We start from the raw sequence: 27,809 nt of genomic DNA on the forward strand, positions 1-27,809 counted from the left end.
AGATAGAATTTGTTTTGTTTGTTGGTTGGTTGGGCAGTTCATTGGCTGGTTGGTCTCTGGGAAGATAGGCAGTTAAGACTCCCTGGAGACCACAGTCATCAGAGATGCACACTCCTTTTATCTTGCTGCTCTACCGTCCTCACATCAGGAACCAGGATGGCTGCTGGGGCTTCAGCCTCCCAAGACATCCTTCCCAATGTCATCCCCCAATGACAAGAAGGAGGAAGGTAGAAATCAAGATACATTTACTCCCTTTTAAGAAACTTCCCAGAAGCCCCATCCAATAATTTTCCTTATGCCTTACTGGTCAGAAATTAGTTCCCTGGCCAAACTTAGCTGCAGAAGAGGCTGGGAAATACAGATTTCTTTCCTGGGTCAGAGTGTGCCCAATGAGAAATTGGGATTATGTTTTAAGAAGAAAGGGGGGAAAGCGGTGGTTACTCCAACCATGTCTCATGTTCATAAAAGTTATTTCTCTGACCCTTTCAAGCCTACTTACCCTATCCTTTGTATTAAGTATTTCTAACATCTCCCCAGTGAATAAGGAAACTTTCAGGTGTAAAAATAAGGTCAAAAAGAGGAAACACGTTTAAGAGAAGGGTCCATAGTGCTGCAGTCTTTCCCAGGTATCTTAGTTTGAGCTTTTATAACATAATACCATGAACTGGATGGCTTGAACAATGGAAATTTATTTCTCACAGTTCTGAAGGATGGAAGCCAGAATCAGGGTGCCAGCATGGTTGAATTCTGGTAAGGACAGCTGCCTTCTCCTTATATCCTCAGCAAAGCAGAAAACGAGCCAGAGAGCTCTCTGAGGTCTCGTCTATAAGGGCAGTAATCCCATTCATGAAGGTTCTACCCTCATGATCTAATCACCTCCTAAAGGCCCTGCCTCCAAATACCATCACTTTGGAGATTAGGATTTAACATATAAATTTTGGGGAAACCCTAATATTCAGTACATGGCACCAGGTCTGGTGGTTTGGATTTTGCTTTTATCTCTTTGGACAGCAAAAGCACTGATATGCCAGGGCCTTGATGCTTAGGGGAAAAGCTGCTAGAAGCAATTATGGAACAAGTTGCAGAGTTGAATCTTCTCCAAGTTCATGTGAAATCAGAGTGGGTCTGAGCCATCACTTGGCAACAAAAGCACCATGTCCATCCCTCTTGGTCTGCAGGCTTAAGCCAAACTGGGGAAGCACTTTAAATGATAGATTTATTGTGGTTGTTCAGTCATGGGCTGTTCCGACATCAAACATGGAGACTCAAATCTCATCTTGGGGACAAATGAATTCATTGATGCATTTGAAAATATAAGAGAAGGCAAACATTTTTGATGGGATATTTATGGCAAGATTTTAAATCCATAAAATTTTTACTTAGTTTTCTTTCTGTGTTTCGGTTTTTGTTTTGTTTATTTGGGGTTTTTTTGGTGGATCAACATGGGTTTGTCAGTGAATAAGAAACTTATGATAAATAGGAAAGCTTTCTCTAGCCTAGCATATGGGCTGTTGACAAATGCACTTTTGATTAAGCCTATGTATAATACATATATATATATATATATATATATAGTATGATATACACATAAACATAGATATCTATATATTTATATAGATATATAGTATCATTCAAAGCCTGAATCAGAAAAAAAAATTCAAGGATTAAATATGTCTTTTAAAAATTATATAAATTGATAAATATGTCTACTATGTAAACCACACAATATGTTTGAATAATTATAATCTATCTAGTTTGAAAGTTTTTATATCAGCACAGTTACAGTTTTGAATCTTGCATCAGCCATAGTAATGTAGATCTAAGTGAGTGAGACACCTGAATTACAGAAAGGTTTTGAAGAAAATCAGTGTTAGTGCTTTCAAGTAGAGAGAGCATTTCAAGCTAAGGTAATAAAGGGATTACTTCCCAACAGAGGTCTTAGTAAAGCTTCTCTGAATAGATAACAAGGGCTTATAATGCACATAGTGATTCCTGAGCTCTTAAAATTAAGTGCTCATTCATTCATTTGAAAATATTTTGAATACCTACTATGTGCTAGGCACTAGGTATTTAATTTTCACCAGAGAAGTTAATTCCATTATTTGTAGATTTTCAGAGTATCAGGAAGGTAACACAGGGCCTTTATAATAAAACTCAATTGGCAAAGTACAGAATGTTCGGTGATTACTTGAGGAGGCCCCATCTCCAATTTAGGGTGCAGAGCAGGCTTTCTGGAGGATGTAGTATCTATACCAAGATTTGAACGATGACTAGGATTCACTGGAGAAGAGTGCTCAAGGTAGGAGGAACAGCCTGTGCAAAGGCACAGAGGCAAGGACAGAATAGGCAGTTGATGTTCAGTGCAATTCGAGTGGAAAGTCACTTAGGAGGGAGGGCTACAGAGGGAACGAGGCCATGGAGGTAAGCAAGGATCTTACTGTGAATGACGCGGGAAGCCAAATGAAATAGAGTTTGGGCTTTATTTCCTGTGAAAGCAACAAAATAAAGTAGCAGTTAAAAGATCAAATTTATTTATTTTTTAAAACTTTATTTTATTGAAATATAGTTGATTTACAATGTTGTGTTAATTTCTGCTGTACAGCAAAGTGATTCAGTTACACATATGTATACCTTCTTTTTCATATTCTTTTCCATTATGATTTATCACAGGATACTGAATATAGTTCCCTGTGCTATACAGTAGGACCTTGTTGTTTATCCATTCTATATATAGTAGTTTGCATTTGCTAATCCCAAACTCCCAATCCTTCCCTACCCTACCCACTCTTCCCCTTGGCAACCACAAGTCTGTTCTCTATGTCTGCAAGTCAGTTTCTATTTCGTAGATAAGTTCATTTGTGTCATATTTTAGATTCCACATATAAGTGATATCATATGGTATTTGTCTTTTTCTTTCGACTTAACTTTGCTTAGTATGATAATCTCTAGGTCCATCCATGTTGCTGCAAATGGCATTATTTCACTGTTTTTTATGGCCGAGTGGTATTCCATTGTATGTATGTATGTATGTGTGTGCGTGTGTGTGTGTGTATATATATATGTATCACATCTTCTTTATGAATTCATCTGTCGATGGACATTTAGGTTGCTTCCATGTCTTGCCTATTGTGAATAGTGCTGCAGTGAACATTGGGGTGCATGTATCTTTTCGAATTATAGTTTTCTCCAGATATGTGTCCTGGAGAAAGATCACATTTATGTTTAAAAAAAAATCACAACGGTGGCAGTAGAGAGCATGAATCGGAGCAGTTGGAACTTGAGGCAAGATTCCCAGTTAGCAGCAATTGAACAGTGTGAACAGGAGAGGATTAGAGCCTGAAATAAAGAAATGGCAATGAGAATGGAGAGAAGTATTGAGGGGTTGTGACAAAGTTAAATCAGCAGGACAGAGGACTCGATTAAAGAGTTGGAGAGAAGATGCTAGTCAAGGCTGAATCCTAAATTTCTGGTTCAGGCATCAGGATGGTGGTAGACCTATTTAGTGAGACAGGGAACAATACAGACGGAGCAGAGGTGAGGGCAAATATGATAAATTCAATTTGAAATTGTTTCAGTTTGAAATGCTTGTTGACAAACCAACTGGATATATCTGTGTGCTTTTAGAGGTTGACTGTATAAAACTGGAACTCAGGAGAGTGGCCTGAGCTACAGATAGAAATTTAGGTGTTACGTGTATACAGGTGGTAGCTGAAACCATGACAGTGGATAAAAATTTCTAGGAAGGTACATATCATTAGACAGTAAATCATTAAATTAAAGGAGGGTCTGTATCTTAATTCTGAAGCTTATGGAAATTTAAATGTAAGTAGAAGATGTCTGTTTTTACAATATCATTTAAATGACTAACAGTCACAATGTATAAAGCAATTGATACATTAAGTCAAGGTCCAGTTAAGTCACCTGGAATGCAGATCTTCTAAACTTTTAAATTACTAGTATTACTTCTGAGTAGAGTTTTTTTCCTTCTTTTGGTTTGATATTTGTATCATCCAGTACTGAGAAAAACTATTCTGCTTTTCACCCTTCAGAAAGGAGGTTTTCTTTTATAAACAGAAATGCTCTACCCTTTGAGCATCCAGTGGTTTTTCACTAAATTTCAACATTTTAGTGCTGTTGCATTCATTCACTTAAATCCACATGTTTTCAAAAGAGTTGAAATAAAACAGGAAGTTATGTCTCCTTTAAGCCAAGGAAAATTCTAAAAGAACCTGGAGAATGTGAATGGGCTTGGTATGCAAGAAGAAATAGCCAGCTGGCATATTTTAAAGAATGTTTGGCTTTTCTGTTTCACTTAGTGGTACTTAAAACACATTAGCCAATTATCTTTAAAAATGGGGCTTTCACTTGAATGCTATTGCTTATAATAGTAAATATTTTATTACAATGGCCTCAATTCAGAAGAGAGTAAAAAAATGGCCCATTATTTCTAATTAAACACATTAAAATTGTTTCAAAGGTTCTAGGCAGCATTTAATACTATAGAAATTTAAATGCTTTTTAAAGAAAGAAATAAAGATTTTCCCCAAATATTAATAGCCATAATCCAGACAATGTTTTTAAAATGTATTAACCAATTTTAATGTATTTTTTGCATATAGTTAGAAGCTGGCTTTAAAAGACAGTGAGCTTTGTATGCTGTATGATTCCGTTTATATGACAGACAGGAAAAAGGCATGCTTTACAGACAAAAAACAGTGATCACTGCTTGTCAGGGGCAGGGAGTGGGTGGAGAGATTGACTATTTCGGGGCATGGGAGAATTTTGGGGGGTGAGGGAATTGTTTTGGATCTTGATTATGACAGTGGTTACATGTCTACATTCATTTGTTAAAACTCGCAGAACTGTACAGCAAAAAAGGTGGATTATTTTGTCTATAAATTATACCTTAATTTTTTAAACAAAATTTTGCATGCGATTTTATAGTCATCTCATCCTAATTTCATGAGTGGCTTTGGATAGGAGTTTCAAAGCTCAAGAAATGCCCCCAACTGGTCATCTTGGCCCTTTTGTGAAACACTGAGTAGTTCGATGATGTTACTTAGAAGTAGAATCTAAACTTTTGCCGGTAAACAGGATAATTCCATCAGAGCGAGAACCACTTGGCATTTCTGCCATTGCTACTGCTAGTCGCCACAGCCTTGCTTTGTAAAGATGTGTCTGGGGACTCTGTTACTATCCAGCAAATCTGTTAGATGGTATTTCCCTTGGCTTGAGCTCTTAGATGAAGAAAAAGAATTTGTTTGCCAGATCGTTTCTATCTCCATTCCCTCCCCATTTCCTCACATTTCTTGGCTCCTCTGTCTCTTATCACAGTGGAGTTGATTTTTCTTCATACTGTTCAAAATGCTGCTCTCTCTCTGCCTGCCATTGCTCCTTTCACCAAAAAGCCATCTGGATTATCTTCCCCATCACCCTTTGTCTCCCTATCTCAACAGCTGTCCCCTCACAACCATCAGATAGGTAACGAAGCTCAGAGAGTATCAGTTCATCTCCCCTTGGGTACACAGCCAAGATCTCAGCCAATCCTTTACTTCTGTACCCTTAACTCTAGATTAATCTCTTACTGGTAAATTTACAAGAAGAAAGGAGAATTTTATTTAACACATGTGATGTTGCCAACTGTCAGAACCTGGATGTTAGTTGTATCGAGATTGATGTCCTTGCTTCCTGTCTGCAGGGAAGGTACTCAGGCTGTCCACTAGTTTGTCTTATCTTTACTCAGCACTGGGGACAGTGCCCAGCCCTGGGAATACATAAATGAATAAGAAACATCAAGAGCCCTCCAGGAGCCCACACATTCTTTTAGGATGTGGAAAATTTACCCATCAGTTATTCTGGGAGAGACTGTATAATTAAAGTGACCATATATAATTTATTCTACAATCTGGGACATTTTGAAAGAGAAAGGGGACCCTGTTAGTAATTCCCGCCAAGACAACACATAGAAGCCAAGGCTGGCCCGAGGAAACAGGACATTGCCACCCTGTCTATCATGGGGTGTTTATAAGCCAGTAAGAAGCACAGAGAAGAGATGCTGTCTCAGCCAGCATCTTGGGGCAGTGGGCAGGCATCTCCATACAGAGAGGTATCTCGAAGGAAGTGATGTTGTAGCTCCATTTTGAAGGATCTGTGAAACCAAGGAAAGCAAAAAAGTAGGGAAAACACCATCTGAACAAAATGATTGCATAGACAGGAGGTGAAACTGGTTATGTATTCCGATTGTGTCCAAGGTAAAGTTCACATATGATCAGGTAAATAAGAAAGGCTAAGCTGAGATCTTTCCCAGGTAGAGAACCATCTCTCTCCTTCGGAGGAGGTGAACATCAAAGGAAGATAATTTTTTTTGAAGGCGAGATTGAGATGCCTGGGTAAATATGCAAGAGTCTCAGAGAACAGAGAACAGTCTCCTTCTGTCTCTGTGTTTCCCAACCCATATTTCCATTTCTCTCATGCTTCCAGCTGGAAAGAGAAGAGGAAATGGTGCATTTGCCCCATAAGTCCCACACCCTATGAGAAGATTAAGCTAGTATTTAAGAGTGAAGATAATCAAGAGAGGAGTTAATGCAACCCAAGACTTTGGGTTTGGAATGCAACTCATGGGAAGGGTTTGAAATGGGACTCATGGGAAGGGATCATAATCACTTTCTCTCCTCCAGTCCCCATTCTCCAGCCACCAACAGAGACCTACAGATCTTCTCCTCTTAACCGCAGGCAGCTTAATTTTCTGCATATTTGTATCATTACTTACATGCATTATTTATGCATGATTGACATGCAGTATACTAATCACTATGCACATTATTCACCATGTCAGATGAAGTTAAATGTAAGTTTTATTTGCTTCTTGATTTAATTTTAGTACTTGGTAAGAGCAGAGCATCGAAGTCGAAAAGACGTGGGTCCAATCATACCACCTGTGTGATACTAGGCAGGTTACTTAACCCCCGAGCCTTGGTTTCCTTACTTTGTGCAACAGGGCCAGAAATTCTTACTTTTCAGGGTTAGTTGGTCTGATAGGTGGCATTTGCTTGGTGGCATAGCCAACTCTGAGCAAGAGGTTGGCTAAAAAAAACTGATCTCCCCTGACAGGCAGAGAGAGGACAAATTACTTCCAACTCTGCCCTGCCCCATTTCTCTCACGTTCATTCCTTCTTTATCTCAGTAGACTCTAGTTGCAACGATAAAAATAATAAAGTATGTGAAGCATCTACTCTGGTGGCTTCTACATAGGCTCTCAAAAAAAAGGGACCTGCTACTGTTGATACAGGTTTTTAAAATTTATTTTATTGAAGTATAGTTGATTTACGATGTATTAATTTCTACGGTACAGCAAAGTGATTCAGTTATAGAAAAAATATACAATCTTTTTCATATTCTTTTCCATTATGATTTATCCCAGGGTATTGAATATAGTTCCCTGTGCTATACAGTAGCACCTTGTCCTTTATCCATTCTATATATAATAGTTTGCAGCTACTAATCCCCAAATCTGCAGTTTTTAATATTATTTTTTTTCATCGTGTTTCTCAGATACGGTAAGAGTAACAAGACTGGGTTAAAAGAAAGGTGAGTAAAGACCTTTCTCTTTTACAACAACCAGATTAGTTTTACATTATTTAACCATGAATAAATTCTACCCAGATGTTATTAAAGAATTTGTAGCTGTCAAATGGGTTCTAAAATTATATCAACTAAATTTTGCAGGTGACCATGTGGTTCTTAAATCCATATTTTAAATTTGATTTTTATGGATTGTAAAAGTTAGGGCCCCTTTAAAAATATTTTGTCAGTTTTATGATTTTGGTAGGGGAAAGCAGGTTAGTGAATCCCAATGCTAGGCATTGGAATCTACTTCCAGCCAGTTCTGTGTTAGAACTGGGTACATTAATTCATAACCATGCTCAGCATAGATGTTTTATTTACTGGGTATGTCCCTCCATACCACATCCGTTTGGTCATATAGAATTTCTCACTCAAGCCCCAAAATCCCACATGCATTTTCCTACGGCCCAGTCAATGTTCTGTATCTCTGCTTTCACTGAAAATTCAAAGAAAAAATATTTTATTGAGGACCCCTGTCATATCATAACATACTACCATTGCACTTTTTCTTCTAATAATGTTTAAGACAGGAAAAAACAGGAGACTTCTCTCAAAATAAGAGTATTGACTCCTTTAACATTATCAAGAGTGCCTACCATTGCCCTCTGAGTAATTCTTAAAAAGAAAGGAGGACAAAACAGAATTCTCATTGCACTCTGCATTTATTCTCCTGTGATTTACTCTGGCTGGAATGTCTTTTCTTCTCTATCTTGCAAACCCCTGCTTATCGCTCAAGGCCCAGCTTAATGTTACTCACCATGGGAAGCCTTTCCCAAGCCCAATAGGCGAGATTAATTGCTCTTCCTTCTGCTTTACCCTTGTGGTTTCTTTAGGCCCAACTGTATCATTTAACACAGTGTGTTGTGGCTGTTTGTGCAGAAGGCCATCTCACCTGGATTCTCACCTTCTCTGTCTTTGTAGACGTGGTCACTGTTCCATACATGTTTATTCATTTCAACATTCATTTACTCATCAAATATTTATTCAGCACCTACTGTTCCCACTAACTATTGCTGCATAACAAATCACCCTAAAATTTAATAGTGTAAAACAGCAATCGCTTTATTATCGCTCGCGGTTTCCATGGGTCAGGAATTGGGGAAAGGCTTGGCTCGGCACTGTTTGTTCGGAGCGTCTCACGTGGTTGCAGTCAGGCTTGTGCTGGAGCTGGAGCAGCTGGGGGCTGGCCATGTACTGCTTTCTCTCTGGCAGGCCCATAGCCTCTCCATGTGGTCTCTCCACGTGGGCTAGTTTGGGTTCCCTCAAAACATGGTAGCCTCACGGGGAGCTGAAATGCTTATATGGCAGCTAAAGTCTTCAAGAGCGAATATTCAAGTAAGCAAGGTGGAAGTTGAATAGGCTAGGCTCAGAAGACACAAAACCTTACTTTCCTGGCATTCCACTGGTTACCAGTGAATCACCGAGCTGAGCAGATTCAGGAGGAGGGGGATTTGACTGCACCTCTTAATGGGAGAGTACTATAGCAAGATTCTAGGAGAGCATTTGGGATGGGAAATCTTACTGTGGCCACCTTTGGGAAATACAGTCTGGCACACCCACCCGGCATGCCTTGTTCCAGGCTCAGAGAAAACCACAGTGAACAGGACAGATATGGTCCCTTCCTTGTGTAACTTGCAGAAGGGAGAGACGGCATATGAATAAGTTAAGAAGATAATTTCTTTAGCCATTAAGGGAAAAAAGTGTATAATCATATAGGGTATTTCAAGAAAGCCCTCCTTAAGGAAGTAACTTCTGGACAGAGAACTAAATAGTAAGAAGCAATGGGTCATGCCAAGAATTGGAAGATGTGCCTCGCAGGAAGAGGTCCCAACAGAACAAAGGCCTGGAGGTGGGAATGAAATTGACTCATTTGAGAATCTGGAGCAAAGCCAGTGTGACTGAAGAATCATGCATAGAAAGGGAGAATAATGAAATATGAGGTCCCAGAGATGGGCAGAATCCAGAAATGGGGTCTTTGAAGACAGTGATAAAACTGCTGGATTTTATTTTAAATGGAATAAGAAGTCATTGGTGATTTTAACACAGGGTGTGACATACTCTGGTTAAAAGGTAACTCTGGCTGTAGTGTGGAGAGTGGGTTGAGGAGAGAAAGGGGGAAAGCAATGAATCTGGTTAGGAGGCAACTTGGAGTTGTCAGGGTAAGATGTACTGGAGGCTTGATTTATGGTAACAGTGGAGGAAATGGAGAAAAGGATATTGTGTGTTTTGAGGTAGAGCTGGATGAACTTGTACCTCAGATACAAAATTTCATACCAAAGCATCAGATTTTATTGATAGTTGTGGTGAACTCTATGCACCCCCCGCACCATTAGATTGAAAGTCGCTAAAGGATAGGGGCTAGTTCTTACTCATACATGTGTTTATCAAAACACTTAGAGTGTCATAAGTACTCAACAAATATTTGTTGAAGTGAATTTTATTCTTTTTTTGGATCGCTTCCCATGTCTTAAAAGTACCTATAATTTTCTTATCTAATTTATTGCAGCAATTTCTTAGAAATGTATAAAATTGATTTTTTTTATAGATTTCTACTTGAGGCTTCCTATTAAAATATGAAAAGTGCTATATTTTAGTTTATTCTTCCCCCTCCCTGAAGCCCTTAATAGAAATAGGGGGAGAATGGATGGAAGAATGGTTGAATGAATGACTAGGTGAGGTGCCATTGCACTTCTGTGAAAAAGGAATAAACATGCGGATTGTTGGTGTTGGTTGATGCCTCCCACATAGTTATGCTGGAAAGGAGTTATTCATAATTTATGATCTGTTCTGTAAGTTCTAATGAATTGGTATACTGAGTTACATTTCTTACTGCCTAACAAATTTTAAAAAAAAACCATTTTGTACTTTCATGTGTTTTCCACTTTCTGATATTATTTGTGGTATTTTATAATCCTGTCTTAATGTAGATGTCATTGCTAGAGCAGTTTTTGTTGGCGCACGAGAGCATTTGACCCTTTGAGAGTCTTGCAATTCTGAAAAAACATCTGTAATTGGGACTGAATATATAAAATCTGTCTTGTTTTGGGAAAAAATTATTTTCTAACCTTTTACATTCAAATGCTAAAGAAGGAAGCACCTTTAACTTAAAGATTGTATTAGGCACTTAATTTTCTGCAGTATTTATTGATTTACATAAATGAGAAAATCATAGTTTTTATAGCTTGATATAAATTATATGTTTTTCTAGTTTAGGTTCTTGAAACACCTTATACCTTACTAAATTTATTATATATTATTTTCTTATGACTACTCATTTTAATACCTTTATGTCTTCTAGTTTATTTCATTTACTAACATCATGCCTCATTCCAAAAAGAACTTGAGGACAGTTTATTAGAATACACACAAAATGAACATTGAAGACAAAAAATATGCCAGAGTTCAAATTTCCTGGAATGTAAGTTTCATTAGGACAGAATAAATTCTTACCAGTAAATCCTTTTTGCTTATTACAGAGCATGGTCCATAGTACATGTTCAGTAAATACTTGTAGAGTGAATATCCACGGTTAGTGTACCAAACCTATGCCAATAGATCCATCGCTTAGTTGAGATCCACAGTTTTGGCTCAACACTTTTAACTAATGAGCAGAGAAAAATACTGCTAATAACACAATCCACACTGTTTGTAAGATTGAATGAAGCCATTTGATAAGGAGATATGCAACTCTTCCTAGGCAAAAGTATGCAAATGGATATGTCCAATTTCAATGGATTGTGATGGAGAGAACATTGAGTAATATATAAGTTAATGTCCTTAAAATGAAATATGAATTTTAATTTTTTTTTCTTTCTCATAATCCAAGGGTAACTTTGAGTTTTAAGACTTAAGACTCTTGAGGAATAGATAGACGTTGTTTTTCAGCTAACCTTTCTATGAATATTATTTCTCACATGTATGGTTTAATAAGCATGTAAATAGAAGTTATTTCGAGGTTATTTTCAGTGTCAAGAATCTGAGGTAAAGAGAAGGTGCTGCTGTGAAAATACGGAGTCAAATGCTTAAAGAGTCAACTGAACTAGTGTTAAAGCTTATATCATCTTATTAGAGGTGTGATGGATCACCAGACCCTGTGTCTGAATAGATGATGGTGATTAACCTCTGCATGGAGGAGGGACAAGAAAGTTCAGGTTACTGGGGCTGAGATTTTTCTCAGAAAACCTTGGTACCCACTCCAGTGTGTGGATGCATGTCTGAGCTAAGACTCTACCTTCTTGAGCTATGCAATATTACCTCTCTCTTTTTGTGCAAGTTAATTTTTAAGGAGCCAGTCATCAAATGTACACAGTCATATAAATAGAAAATCTCAATAAAGCACATCTTAAAAGATTCACACTAAAGCATCCAAGACAAAGAGATTCCAAATGCACTCCTGTGTCATTGGATGAGTTGAATTGCTAGCAGGAGTTGCTAACCTGATGTCCACAGAAGCTTAGACAATTCATCCTGAATCGTATCAGATCTTTTGTTATTGTTATGGTTGTATATGTGTTTATTTGTTCTGCAGAGAGAGTCCTCAGATTTTTCAAATATTCAAAGAACTTTGTGTCCCAGAAAGGTTAGAAACACTGCATAAGGTTGTAAATGAGTCACTTAAATATTGATGGACATCTATAAAAGAGGATGACCTTGGAATTGAAATAGTGGGGCTAAAACCATTTCACCTTGCAAGAGCTCAACATCAGGGCATGTGTTTGGGGGGCCATTCTTGATTTGTGATAGAACCTTGTAGAAAATTAGAAAATTGTATAGAAAATCGTCTCAGAACCCTTCATATTCATTAAGACAACAAATATTTATTGAACAAATACTATGTGTGTGTCTCCAACTATTAGTAACTTGTATTTTTTAGGGATTTGGGCCCTCTAGCTAAGAATTAATACAAGAATATTGAACAAAATTGTTAGATTAGCTGTAGAAACTGACTTGGGAATGGACAGGAGCTAGTTGGCTCCGGGAATCCTGGATTGCCCCATCTTGTCAGGGCAAGTGCTGGAATGAACGAACTAATCATTATTTTCATCCTTGTGTCTCAAATCAAAGTCTGCAGAGGGAGATCCCAAAGGACGTAGCCTAGATGACTGTTTTTCAAAGTGTGGTCCTCATATCAGCAGCACCAGAATCACCTGGGAACTTATTAGAAATGTAAGTTCCGGGGCCCTGTCCCACACCTTATCTGGTGGTGGGCCCAGCAGTGGGTATTTGAAGGACTGAGTCCTCCAGGTGAATGGTGCATAGTAAAGTTTGAGAAATGCTGCCCTGTGTCTGATATTTCCCCCTTGGCTAGGATAAGATGGGGACCATCACTGGTTCCTACTAAGACTGTATACAATAGTGGAAGAGAATTCTCCAAAGGAAGATCTGTGTTGGTTCCCCAAGAAAGGGGAATCGATTCTGGGCAGCCAAAAAGTATCCAGCACCTTCTACATCCCTTGAGTCAATGAAATTTCCCTTTTGCGTACAAGGTATCTTGCTTCTAGCATTATTGTTGGAGGTGAGCTCCATTCCAGGACTGCTAGTCTCTAGGGGGAAGGACACCCATTTGGGTAACACTTGTGTCTCTCTTCAACCCTTCCCCAGAGAAAGCGTCTGACTCCTGAAATTGGGTGGAAGACCTTGACATTGTAGCTCAGACGTCTTCCTTCTTTCTCTTTGGTGTCTGCCTGCCTGTAGAGAATGAATGTATTCTGCTGTTCTGTTTACCATACAGGAAGGGAGCTTGCCCTTACAGGGAAGGCCTGTGCTCATCTGCATGTGCCAGGAAGCTTAGGCCTGCCTAATTCTGGAATGAAGTGTCCGGAAACCATAGCTTCTCACTTAAGCAGTTTTGCATCAGCTTTCTCTGTATTACAGCTGACATCTTGATTTGCATTGATTTGACTCATGAATCTCTCAGGCAAAGAAGAATAGTGTCAAGTATGAGGCCCCTTTGAATCTTATTAAGTATTCTTTACGAGGTTATCTTTGAATACATGAGCCATCAGAGAATTGTTGATTTGTCGTGTTTGTTTGTTTTACTAACTCATCTGAGCATTTATAATTTTTGCAGATCCTCTGTTGTATGAGGATTTAAATGTTTCAAATGGACTGTTGCCTGGACCTCATGAATTACTTAGATAAATAGTTTTATATAATCATTCAAACTGGAAATCTTTTTTTAGAGGCATTTTGTTCTATAGTTGTGAGTCCATTTTAAGAGGAAAAAAACTGTTGAGTCTCTGTCATAATAAATTTAGCTCCAAATATATTTGTTACGATAGATGTACATTTGGAAAGGTTTTATACATGTAATGAAAATGTTCCTTTATTGTTGGTTCTCTTCTTATAAATATGAGGAAGTATTAATTAATGTGAAAAATGTATATTTATCTTGGCTACAGAGTGGAGCCACACCCTGTTTCTCTAGGACTTCAGGTGCCTGTTCTGTGTAACATGTGTTTCCAACAAAGTAACACAGCCGCATATTATTAGCCTGGTGCTTACTCAAAGAAAGGATGATTAACTGCTGAATCTTCTCTACTCTGCCTGTCTTTTCCTTGGAGACTTTCTAAGCAATAAATCACTAAACTAACACTGTTTAGTTCATAAGATGAAAGCTCAAAATGGTATAACTAAAAGAATGAAAATGCTAATATTATTTTCCTAAATACTATTTGTAGGTTATCTTTGAACTCAAGGGGGAGGCGTTATTTACCAAGCATATGGAAGTGAGATTGGTTGTAAATGAAAACATACACTATATGCTCTTTGTCTCTGGCATTTATTTTCTCATGCGTTTTCGTCAATTTATATTTCATTTTCTTAACTGTCATTATTTATCCTGTAATATATGCATTGTGAGTACTTTTCTCTTGTAGCTAATTTTAAACATCCGTCTCTTACAATATGTACTAACAAAGTGAAGTCCAAAATAGCCTTGTTATTTTCTATAGAACAGTTTAATCATTACAATCTCATGTGATCTCATCTCCACTGAGATGAGCTTCCTGAGAAAATGTAGAGTTGCAGTGTGTTTGTTAAAATTCAAGTTGAATAAACTACTGTAATATTCAGAAAATAGGCAGGGGGAAAAGAATGTTTTCAGAAATCCTGCCTCACATGCATAATACTCCATACCTTTCTCATTCTAAAACATAGTGTCTTATTATGGATGTTTAAATGTCATCATACAGTATAGGTCAACGTTGCCTAGACAACAGTCTACTTTCAGAGCAAACAGGGTTTCTTAACAGTCATAAATTCAATTCCATCGCTGAACTACAGCATGGACCATTAGACCAGCTTAGAGCAATTAAGTTTACTTATCCCAAACTAACCACAGACTGCGTGAAGTTAAGTGAAATAATTAACCTCTTTTCCTACAAAAGGAAAAAACCAATAAAAGGGTACGTATAAAGGTATATTATAAAACTGATCAAGGAGTTAAAATGCCACAGTGATTAAAATTGCACATTTCTCAAAGCAACCTGGAGTACCACATTTCTGAATATTAATCTCATAAATCTTCATTTAACTTTTTGTGCCAAGACTGGAGTTACTCATGGTTATCTACATTTTCAGCTCTACCCATTTGCAGAAAAACGTGTTCCCAGAAAGCTCAGAAAGCAATTTCATTTATAGTGAAGTGGTATAAAATTTTCACTTTGGATCTCTGTAGGGAAGCATGGGTTATTGAAGGTTTTCTGTTGAGAAGCAATTACTCCATCCATTTACTCAATATTGTTTATTTTTATGTTGTGTGAAATGCCCTGTGGGCCTCTTAGAACTCACTGGAAGAACCAATTGAGGAAGAAAATATCCAATTAGCTCAAAATTTTACAATGTACAGAGTTTGCGTTCTTTGAGAGTCAGTATGTTTGTTCTGGACTCTGTGTGTGACTCCCGAGGTGTTAGCCTTGCCTTTGAAACTGTTTCTTATCTCACTGTAGTCATGAGGCTAGGCCTGCTCATTTAGAGTTATTAAACCTCCTGCACTAAAGGATTTCTAGTTCTTCCATCATTGCTAATAGTTCTATATTTGTAGTGAAAGGTTGACTGTTAACACTAGTTCATAGCTTGGGAAGATACCTGAAATTGCCCATCTCTGCTCTGTGGTACCCAAATCAGAAGCTCTAAGCTTAAGCTGAATATTTGTTCAGTCAACAAGAGACATCATTACTTTGTTTTATTGCTTACTAATCTCAGAAGTGGTTGATTGCCCAGCCTCCTGGAGCTTTCGGTTCTATTTCCACCCTCTATCTCAGAACAGGTAAGGTTGCCTCACCGTTTGAATGTCTTCAAGACCTTCTGATAACCATCTTTCTGATATCGGCTTGCTTTCTTTACATAGGAAAATCTCTAGCAAATCTGCACTTTCTTTTTAAAGCAATGGTAGGTAAAATTTACTGAGCAGTGCTGTGGATCAAGGACTATGTTCTTTGGGGATCTTGGCCAAAAATTTGACAAGTAGGATTAGCAGTCAGAATGGGTCAGGAACATTGCCTTTGTTGATACTCATTCCTTCCACCTCTGAGACTTTTCTCAACCAGTTTTCTCTCTCATTCTCTTTCCTCCCTCCCTCATTTCCCCTGTGCTTCCCTTATTTTCAGTCCCTTGCCCTTTATTGATATCTTCCTTAAAAGTACAAGTGTATTTTCAGTCCTCTTATCTTAGGAGTTGTTCAGTTCTCTTCATCCAGCCCTCTACTGCTTCATCTTTCTTTGTTCCACATATATATTTATGCACATATGTACAGTTGTGTGTATATATATATATACACACACACATTTATATAGAGAACATATATACGTATGTGCATATGTATGTAAATATATGTGTGAGCAAAAGTCTGCACACTTTCTGAGTTTACTTCCTTGTAATTTGTAAAGTTCTCAGTGCCTTGCAACCTGCCATCACTAATCCCATCTCTTCTAAGTGACTCTTTAAAGGCATACAGTCACTTATTCATTCAACAGGCATTATTTTTGAGCATCTCCTCTGTGCCAGGAATAGTTCAAGGCTCTAGGAATGCGGTGGTGAGTAATCCAGACACTATTCACCCTCCTTGCTTCAAGAGACCTTACTGTCTCTGAGCTTACAAGAGGAGAAAAATATTAGTCAAATAAGCACACAGGTATATAATTGGCCAGTTGCCAAATGCTATGACAAAAGCACAGATGATTTATAATCAGTACAGGAAGACGTAATCCACCCCATGGGTTCAGGGAAGTGACCAAAATCTGAAGGTTGAGTACACATTTATCAGACATAAGGAACAGGTTTTATAAAGGCCCCAAGACAAGAAGAGCATAAAAGCAATTAAAAGAAGGCTTGTGTGACTGGAGAAGAGCAAACAAAGGGTAGAATTCATGATGCCTTATGTAGTTAGAGGGGCGGGGTCCTGATGGGAGGATATGGCTAAGGCTTAGGATGCGGTCTTTGTCCTTCAGGCAGTGGGATGCTAGGGAAAGGGGTCTAAGGCTGGGCTGGGCAGGAGGGAGTAAGGCAGGGTTACTGATCAGATTTCTCTTTCCTTAGCTTACTCCCCATGTTTCTCAAAAGAGTCTTCATTTCCAAAGCTTTCATTCATGTGTACCTCCCTGCAGGCTTTCCTCTTTCAGTTATTATTGCACACTGTTTAAGAAAATCTCTGCTCTATGACAAGATATAAAGAAATTTTTTTTTGATTGTCTCTTTGCAAAAAGTGATCAGATTACATTTCATACCCAACAAAGTGGCCAGGATTTCACGAAGGAAATCAGACATAGCACCTTTTTTACAGCTTCTTAGGAAAGTTCTTGGAATTTTTAACCCTTCAATGTAGTTCCTCAAATTGAAATATAGTGCTCTGTGTTCCCTAATTAGCTGTCCAGGCCATTGCTCTCAAACCCTTGTATTTGAAATGTATCTTGACATGTTAAAAAAATCACATGAGCAACTAACATACATGGAAAGCTCTACCCAGGATCATAAACAGGCCCCTGTGCACCAGCTCCAATTCCCCTACAACTTTCTCACCCGAGAAAATATAACCAGGATGCAAGCGAAAGTGAATCACAAGCTATGAAAAATACACACACACATAATACATACAACATAAAATCCGTATCTTGTGTATGTTTGATACATAAACTTGTCCTAATAATCACATTTTTGGCACACACCTAAAAATCTTGCAACAAATGGGGTAATATTTAGAGATTGAGTTAAGATCCTCCAACTCTAGTCTAATGTCCTCAGCATCTTTCCTGTCCGCTCTACTGTATCACCCAGAATTGGGAGGCATTTATTGACAGTTTACACATACCATGCCATGCTGACGCTGGAGTTGCAAACCTTTTAAGAAGTTTACCATCCGTTTGGATAGATACTAAACTCATGTATCAAAGATGTGAACCATAAAAGATAAAAGGCATTCTAAGCATTAAATGCATGGGATGGATAGTAAAGATTTTAGGGATTCAGAGAAAAGAAAAATAATTCTGGGTAGACAAGATGGGCAGTAAAGATTCATGAATCAGACTAATGACAGGTCAACTCTTTCTCATTCTTCTTTCTCAGTTCAAATGGCACCTTTTCTAAGAGGCTTTTCTGAAGCACTCTCTCATGGGAACACTCCCTAGAGCCATTGCTTTTATGGTATCACCCCTTCTGAATACGTCTCAAAAATCTGAACTTATCACATTTACCTATTTCATCATCTGCTGTCTGTGCCACTCACTAGACTGTTGTTTCCATGAAGGTGGGGACTTTTTTTTTTTGAATTTTTGAATTTTATTTAATTTATTGTTTTATACAGCAGCTTCCTATTAGTTATCTATTTTATACATATTAGCGTATACATGTCAATCCCAATCTCCCAATTCATCCCACCACCACCCTGCCCCCCCACTTACCCCCCTTGGTGTCCATACGTTTGTTCTCTACATCTGTGTCTCAATTTCTGCCCTGCAAACTGGTTCATCTGTGCCATTTTTCTAGGTTCCACATATATGCGTTAATATACGATATTTGTTTTTCTCTTTCTGACTTACTTCACTCTGTATGACACTCTCTAGATCCATCCATCCATCACAAATGACCCAATTTCATTCCTTTTTATGGCTGAGTAATATTCCATTGTATATATGAACCACATCTCCTTTATCCATTCGTCTGTCGATGGGCATGTAGGTTGCTTCCATGTCCTGGCTATTGTAAATAGTGCTGCAATGAACATTGGGATGCATGTGTCTTTTTGAATTATGGTTTTCTCAGGGTATATGCCCAGTAGTGGGATTGCTGGGTCATATGGTAATTCTATTTTTCGTTTTTTAAGAAACCTCCATACTGTTCTCCATAGTGACTGTATCAATTGACATTCCCACCAACAGTGCAAGAGGGTTCCCTTTCCTCCACACCCTCTCCAGCATTTGTTGTTTGTAGATGTTCTGGTGATGCCCATTCTAACTGGTGTGAGGTGATACCTCACTGTAGTTTTGATTTGCATTTCTCTAATAATTAGTGATGTTGAGCAGCTTTTCATGTGCTTCTTGGCCATCTGTATGTCTTCTTTGGAGAAATGTCTATTTACGTCTTCTGCCCATTTTTGGATTGGGTTGTTTGTTTTTTTAATATTGAGCTGCATGAGCTATTTATATATTTTGGAGATTAATCCTTTGTCCGTTGATTCGTTTGCAAATATTTTCTCCCATTCTGAGGGTTGTCTTGTTTATGGTTTCCTTTGCTGTGCAAAAGCAGTGAAGTTTCATTAGGTCCCATTTGTTTATTTTTGTTTTTATTTCCATTACTCTAGGAGGTGGATGAAAAAAGATCTTGCTGTGATTTATGTCAAAGAGTGTTCTTCCTATGTTTTCCTCTAAGAGTTTTATAGTGTCCGGTCTTACATTTAGGTCTCGAATCCATTTTGAGTTTATTTTTGTGTATGGTGTTAGGGAGTGTTCTAATTTCATTCTTTTACATGTAGCTGTCCAGTTTTCCCAGCACCACTTATTGAAGAGACTGTCTTTTCTCCATTGTATATCTTTGCCTCCTTTGTCATAGATTAGTTGACCATAGGTGCATGGGTTTATCTCTGGGCTTTCTATCTTGCTCCATTGATCTATATTTCTTTTTTTGTGCCAGTACCATATTGTCTTGATTACTGTAGCTTTGTAGTATAGTCTGAAGTCAGGGAGCCTGATTCCTCCAGCTCTGTTTTTTTCCCTCAAGACTGCTTTGGCTATTCGGGGTCTTTTGTGTCTCCATACAAATTTTAAGATTTTTTGTTCTAGTTCTGTAAAAAATGCCATTGGTAATTTGATAGGGATTGCATTGGATCTGTAGATTGCTTTGGGTAGTATAGTCATTTTCACAATGTTGATTCTTCCAATCCAAGAACATGGTATATCTCTCCATCTGTTGGTATCATCTTTAATTTCTTTCATCAGTGTCTTACAGTTTTCTGCATACAGGTCTTTTGTCTCCTTAGGTAGGTTTATTCCTAGGTATTTTATTCTTTTTGTTGCAGTGGTAAATGGGAGTGTTTCCTTAATTTCTCTTTTAGATTTTTCATCATTAGTGTACAGGAATGCAAGAGATTTCTGTGCATTAATTTTGTATCCTGCAACTTTACCAAATTCATTGATTAGCTCTAGTAGTTTTCGTGGCATCTTTAGGATTCTCTATACATAGCATCATGTCATCTGCAAACAGTGACAGCTTTACTTCTTCTTTTCCGATTTGGATTCCTTTTATTTCTTTTTCTTCTCTGATTGCTGTGGCTAGGACTTCCAAAACTATGTTGAATAATAGTGGTGAGGGTGGACATCCTTGTCTCGTTCCTGTTCTTAGAGGAGATGCTTTCAGTTTTTCACCATTGAGAATGATGTTTGCTGTGGGTTTGTCATATATGGCCTTTATTATGTTGAGGTAGTTTCCCTCTATGCCCACTTTCTGGAGAGTTTTTATCATAAATGGGTGTTGAATTTTCTCAAAAGCTTTTTCTGCATCTATTGAGATGATCATATGGTTTTTATTCTTCAGTTTGTTAATATGGTGTATCACATTGATTGATTTGCATGTATTGAAGAATCCTTGCATCCCTGGGATAAATCCCACTTGATCATGGTGTATGATCCTTTTAATGTGCTGTTGGATTCTGTTTGCTAGTATTTGGTGAGGATTTTTGCATCTATATTCATCAGTGATATTGGTCTGTAATTTTCTTTTTTTTGTAGTATCTTTGTCTGGTTTTGGTATCAGGGTGATGGTGGCCTCATAGAATGAGTTTGGGAGTGTTCCTTCCTCTGCAGTTTTTTGGAAGAGTTTGAGGAGGATGGGTGTTAGTTCTTCTCTAAATGTTGATAGAATTCACCTGTGCCATCTGGTCCTGGACTTTTGTTTGTTGGAAGACCTTTAATCACAGTTTCAATTTCATTACTTGTGATTGGTCTGTTCATATTTTCTATTTCTTCCTGGTTCAATCTTGGAAGGTTATACCTTTCTAAGAATTTGTCCATTTCTTCCAGGCTCTCCATTTTATTGGCATAGAGTTGCTTGTAGTAGTCTCTTAGGATGCTTTGTATTTCTGCGGTGTCTGTTGTAACTTCTCCTTTTTCATTTCTAATTTTATTGACTTCAGTCCTCTCCCTCTTTTTCTTGATGAGTCTGGCTACTGGTTTATCAATTTTGTTTATCTTCTCAAAGAACCAGCTTTTAGTTTTATTGATCTTTGCTATTGTTTTCTTTGTTTCTATTTCATTTATTTCTGCTCTGATCTTTATGATTTCTTTCCTTCTGCTAACTTTGGGTTTTGTTTGTTCTTCTTTCTCTAGTTCCTTTAGATGTAAGGTTAGATTGTTTATTTGAGATTTTTCTTGTTTCTTGAGGTAGGATGTATAGCTATAAACTTCCCTCTTAGAACTGCTTTTGCCACATCCCATAGGTTTTGGGTCATCGTGTTTTCATTGTGATTTGTATCTAGGTATTTTTTAATTTCCTCTTTGGTTTCTTCAGTGATCTCTTGGTTATTTAGTAATGTATTGTTTTATTAACAATAAAACAATGTGTTGTTTTAGCAATGTGTTATTGTTAAACATTGTTTTAACAATGTGTTATTGTTAAAAGACAGTAATGTGTTTTTTACGTTTTTTTTCCATGTAATTGACTTCTAATCTCATAGCATTGTGGTCAGAAAAGATGTTTGGTATGATTTTAGTTTTATTAAATTTACTGAGGCTTGATGTGTGACCCAAGATGTGAACTATCCTGGAGAATGTTCCGTGCGCACTTGAGAAGAACATGTCAACTGCTGTTTTTGGATGGAATGTCCTATAAATATCAATTATATCTATCTGGTCTATTGTATCATTTAAAGCTTGTGTTTCCTTATTAATCTTCTGTTTGGATGATCTGTCCATTGGTGTAAGTGAGGTGTTAAAGTCCCCCACTATTATTGTGTTATTGTCAATTTCCTCTTTTATAGCTGTTAGCACTTTCCTTATGTATTGAGGTGCTCCTGTGTTGGGTGCGTATATATTTATAATTGTTATATCATCTTCTTGGATTGATCCTTTGATCATCATGTAGTGTCCTTCCTTGTCTCTTGTAACATTCTTTATTTTAAAGTCTATTTTATCTGACATGAGTATTGGTACTCCAGCTTTCTTTTGATTTCCATTTGCATGGAATATCTTTTTCCATCCCCTCACTTTCAGTCTGTATGTGTCCCTAGGTCTGAAGTGGGTCTTTTGTAGACAGCATATATATGGGTCTTGTTTTTGTATCCATTCAGCAAGCCTGTGTCTTCTGGTTGGAGCATTTAATCCATTCACGTTTAAGGTAATTATCGATATGTATGTTCCTATGACCATTTTCTTAATTGTTTTGGGTTTGTTTTTGTGGGTCCTTTTCTTCTCTTGTGTTTCCCACTTAGAGAAGTTCCTTTAGCATTTGTTGTAGAGCTGGTTTGGTGGTGCTGAATTCTCGTAGCTTTTGCTTGTCTGTAAAGCTTTTGATTTCTCTATCGAATCTGAATGAGATCCTTGCCGGGTAGAGTAATCTTGGTTGTAGGTTCTTCCCTTTCATCACTTTAAGTATATCACGCCACTCCCTTCTGGCTTGTAAAGTTTCTGCTGAGAAATCAGCTGTTAACCTTATGGGGGTTCCCTTGTATGTTATTTGTCGTTTTTCCCTTGCTGCTTTCAATAATTTTTCTTTGTCTTTAATTTTTGCCACTTTGATTACTATGTGTCTTGACGTGTTTCTCCTTGGGTTTATCCTGTATGGGACTCTCTGTGCTTCCTGGACTTGGGTGGCTATTTCCTTTCCCATGTTAGGGAAGTTTTCAACTATAATCTCTTCAAATATTTTCTTGGGTCCTTTCTCTCTCTCTTCTCCTCCTGGGACCCCTATAATGTGAATGTTGTTGCGTTTAATGTTGTCCCAGAGGTCTCTTAGGCTGTCTTCATTTCTTTTCATTCTTTTTTCTTCAGTCTGTTCTGCAGCAGTGAATTCCACCATTCTGTCTTCCAGGTCACTTATCCGTTCTTCTGCCTCAGTTATTCTGCTATTGATTCCTTCTAGTGTAGTTTTCATTTCAATTATTGTATTGTTCATCTCTGTTTGTTTGTTCTTTAATTCTTCTAGATCTTTGTTAAACGTTTCTTGCATCTTCTCGATCTTTGCCTCCATTGTTTTTCCGAGGTCCTGGATCATCTTCACTATTATTATTCTGAATTCTTTTTCTGGAAGGTTGCCTATCTCCACTTCATTTAGTTGTTTCTCTGGGGTTTTATCTTGTTCCTTCATCTGGTACATAGCCCTCTGCCTTTTCATCTTGTCTATCTTTCTGTGAATTTGGTTTTTGTTCCACAGGCTGCAGGATTGTAGTTCTTCTTAGGTGGGGACTTCCTGTCTTGCTCACACCATGATCTCAGAGACTCTCATAGCATCTAGCTCATGTAAAGTTCATTTCTGTTTCCTTAGTTAATTAGTTAGACCAAAAGCTTTAAGTACTTTAAGCGTATGCTCAGAAACTCAGATGTGTTCATTTACGTTGCCCACATTTTTGCAGTAGTTCATGGGTGACCATGCAGATGTTCTTTTGCAAAATATGGATTTATACTAGGTTAGAGCTGACTCTCTCAAGTTCATAATGAAACACCAGGGGGTTTCTCATTTCTCATAAACTGTTTCAGATTTATGGAAAATAGTGTCATGTCTACTTCTTATTTTCTCCAAATTGATACGGCTGACCCATGAGTAATCTACCTCACCATATATTTTTGGAAAACATTTCACACTTAATAGATAAAGGCATCCCCAAAACCCGATGTAATGTTAAGTAATGCTGTTAAGTAAAACTGTGTAAACATATCAAGAAATGTTTGAATTGGTAGAGCTTCTTTTTTAGTCAGCTGTGTGCATGTGTGTATAAATTTTCTTTTAATTTTCTTTAGACCCAAGGAGGCTAAGGGCTGGTTTATGTTGCCTTAAATATAGTAGCTTAAGACAATACTTCTGTTAACAAAAACTCTATTTATTTTGAAAAAAAGTGACTAGTATACATTTATTTGTCTCATTTGTATCTTTAGAATTTCTTTTTTAAAAGATGGAGGACTCAAAATTGCCAATGTGACTAAAGCTGATGCTGGAATTTATACCTGCATAGCAGAAAACCAGTTTGGGAAAGCAAATGGCACAACACACTTGGTTGTTACAGGTAGGTGCATTTCTGAAAGATTGCTTTACATGGAGATACACTGTGTGGTATGTTATTAAGATCAAAGGAAAAAATGTTTTTCACAATATGCAGTGCACTACGAAGGTTGACCTTACGTTTGCACTTGTGTTTTCTCTAACAAGTGAAAGTCAAGGGAACAATCCTTAATATTTCTTTATACACCACGGTGTGTACCAGGGACACATGACTTACTATGCTGCCAAAATGGGCAGTAGAATTATAAATAGCATATGCGGCTGGTCTGCTTTTATTTCGTGTTATTCTAGTATGTCAAATCTTTTGGGTACACTTTCTCCTTTTCCATTATCTTTGATATTTTCTGGAGATGTTTGAGTCCATGGAATAACCCTTGCTATCGAAAAGAGTCACTTAGAATTGTGGATGTGTTTTGTTCATTTATTCATTGAAGAAAAGCATTGAGTATGTACCATGTGCCGGGTGCTTGGGTTATTCAGTAACAAACTGACAAAGAATGCTGCCCACATGAAACTTACCTTCTACCAAAGGTAGAAAGAAAATAAGTGTTAGGAATATAAGGGAAGGAAATTCTTAGAAGAAAAGAAATTGCAAACGATTGTAAAATACAGAGGAGTGTTTGGGAGAAGTAAGCTGGAGCATGCACCCAAGTTATCAGAGAAGGAGAGATGTGAACAAAGATTTCATGGAGATGGAGTTCAGTAGATTTCTTGCGGACAATCGTGTGGAGGTTTTGTAGACCTTGTTAGGATGTCAGCTTTTAGTTGGAATGAAAAGTAGAGGCTAGTGCACAGTTTTGAGCAGAGGAATGAAATGATGGGAAATATATTTTTAAGGGGTTACTCTAGCTGCTCTGTTGAGAACAGACTGTGGGGAGTCAAGAGTAGAAGTGGGAGGAACCTCAGGAGACATTGCAGTAATCCAGGCGGGAGTGATAATGACCCTGATGAGGGTGGCAGCAGAGCAGTTGATGGGAAGGGATTCGATTCTCCATACATTCTGCATGTAGAGTCAGTAGGCGTTGCTGACAAACTGACTGTGAGGTCTGAGAGAAAGAAAGAGAAGGATGCCTGCAGAGTGTTTGGTGCACAACAGGAAGAATAACAGTCAAAACAACTGAGATGGGAAAGGTTTGAGGTTGCACAGGTTTGGGTAAGAGGAAGATCAGAAGATTGTTGTTGTAGAAAACATAATAAATGCCTCTTTTGAAGACTTTTGCTACAACATGGAGCAAAGAAATGGGGAGCAGCAATGGAAAAGTGGAGTCAAGGGAAGCTTAATTCCCAACTATGGAAGGACTATGGTGATGATAGAAAGGACATTTGCATTTGGGAAAAAAACAAATTAATTAACATTTTAACTTAGTATCCTGCCTATTCTAAACATCATTTTTGTAGTCTTTCAAAAGTTTGAGTCTATTTAAATTTTGGTAGTAATACATTTTCCAGTCATTGAAAATACAGTGGTTTCTATTTCTACTGGTATATTTCATGAAGCAATAAAGCTAAAATGAAATTGATTTTGTAGTAGTATTATAACTCTTGTTTACAGGTGACTTCAATTTTTAAACTTCTATATCCCATAAATTTAGATACCCTAATTCATTTAACAAGAATTTGTGTATCCAATGAAATATGTTATGGGTCTGCATCAAAATGTCTCTTTTCATCTTGAAGGCTTTTCATGATACAGAGGTATATATATGTATATAGACACATATGTATGTCTATACACACATACATACTATAAGTTAGATTTACAGTCTGCCTGTTGAAAATTGCTTTCATCAAAATAAAAATGCTGAAGTTTTACTTAAAACTTTATTATTTCCCCAATAGAACCAACAAGAATAACTTTGGCACCATCCAACATGGATGTCTCAGTGGGCGAAAGTGTCATTTTGCCCTGCCAGGTGCAACACGACCCCCTATTAGACATCATGTTTACCTGGTATTTCAATGGGGCCCTCACAGATTTTAAGAAAGATGGATCTCACTTTGAGAAAGTCGGTGGGGTAAGTTGTGACACTTTCCTCATGATTTTTACATGTGTCTCTGACATATTGTCCCTAAAGAAACAACAGGCACATATGTGTTACTCCAGTAATGTCTGTTCTGTGAGTGAGTCGGGGGTTGCGATTCTGTAATGATCTAATTTTATTATAGTAATTACCAGAAAGTGAGCATATTTCCTTCAACCCGTAAACTATAATTTTAATTAAAATCGATGTTTGCTGTGTTTATATTAAATGTTATTTTGCACGATACTTTTGTCATTAGTATTCCACAGAAGGGAAAGTGTTCTTATACATGTGTTTATTTTCAACATGATATATTATGAAGTTGAACGGAGTCACATTTGCTAAATGCCTTCCATGTATCAGGCCAGGTGCTTCATCCCAGTTAATCCTTGCAATGACACTGGCTGTCAGTGGTAAGCATTGCCCTTTTACAGGTGCATAAACTAAGAATTTGTAAAGATATTAACTTGTCCAGGATCACTGAGCTAGCTAGTGGTGGAACTTACATCCAAGCCTAGATCTGTGAGTCCCCAAAACACAAATACTTTCTCTTGTTTCATTCTGCCTCCTCGTTTGCGATGGTTCTATGTGAGGAAGAATTACAGATTTCAAGGGAAAATGGACACCTTGAGGAGAACTGTTAAGAAGGAACGCAGTGTTGTGAACCGCACAGACTAACAGCAGGCCTTGCACCTGGCCACATGTCTGTGAATCCATCATCACGAGGCCAGTTTCCCTTGCAGGCCTGTTTTCTTTGACACAGGGTTTAGCTTCGTTCATTTTGGCTAAGATGTCAGTGGTACATCATAGTAGAGTCTGGGTTTTCTCCTTATGGACAAAACGATATGATGGTCAATTCAGCTATATTTATTTAACAATATTTCTTGGGAATTCCCTGGTGGTCCATTGGTTGGGACTTGGCACTTTCACTGCCATGGCCCGGGTTCAATCCCTGGTTGGGGAACTAAGATCCTGCAAGCCACATGGCCAGGTCAAAAAAAAAAAAAACAAAAAAAAAACACCACCAATATTTCTTCTTAAATGTATATATGTGTATACATGGGGTCTATTAATGTGTTAGGATTGTGTGCAACTTGAAAGGATTGTGTTAGGACTTGAATTATGTTTCCTCAAAAGATAAGTTCAAATCCTAAGGCCTAGTTGTGATAGGATTGTGGTAGAGGCTAATAATAATAGGATTATTAGCCTCTGCCCCTGGATCCTGGCACAGACCTCCTAAAACCCTTGGAATTTCCTGCGTGATGAAATGTGTTTTTGTCCTAATGAAGTGACGCTGTGGGCTCCTGGATAGTTTCAGGATGGTCACCAGAAAGACCAAGCCATGATTAGAAACATGGAACCTTCAGCACTCCCCATCGATCATAAATTCAGTGCCCAGCCCCTCACTCCTTCAGGAAGGAAGGAGGGGCTGGGCAGTGAATTTATGATGGATCAGGCCTATGTGAT

The 27,809-nt window shown here is 37.8% G+C and overlaps 1 protein-coding gene across 1 annotated transcript in view; it reads left to right on the plus strand.

Annotated features, from left to right (window-relative positions):
* Window positions 1-27,809, plus strand: part of CNTN3 (contactin 3) — a 310,295-nt gene that overhangs the window by 226,173 nt on the left and 56,313 nt on the right. Inside the window, exons 12-13 of the mRNA XM_068557391.1 lie at window positions 24,198-24,325; window positions 26,161-26,336. Coding sequence (XP_068413492.1) covers window positions 24,198-24,325; window positions 26,161-26,336 — 304 coding nt within the window. The remainder of the gene's footprint in view (window positions 1-24,197; window positions 24,326-26,160; window positions 26,337-27,809) is intronic.

Source organism: Eschrichtius robustus, chromosome 12 (assembly GCF_028021215.1).
Source record: "Eschrichtius robustus isolate mEscRob2 chromosome 12, mEscRob2.pri, whole genome shotgun sequence".
Lineage (NCBI taxonomy): Eukaryota > Metazoa > Chordata > Mammalia > Artiodactyla > Eschrichtiidae > Eschrichtius > Eschrichtius robustus.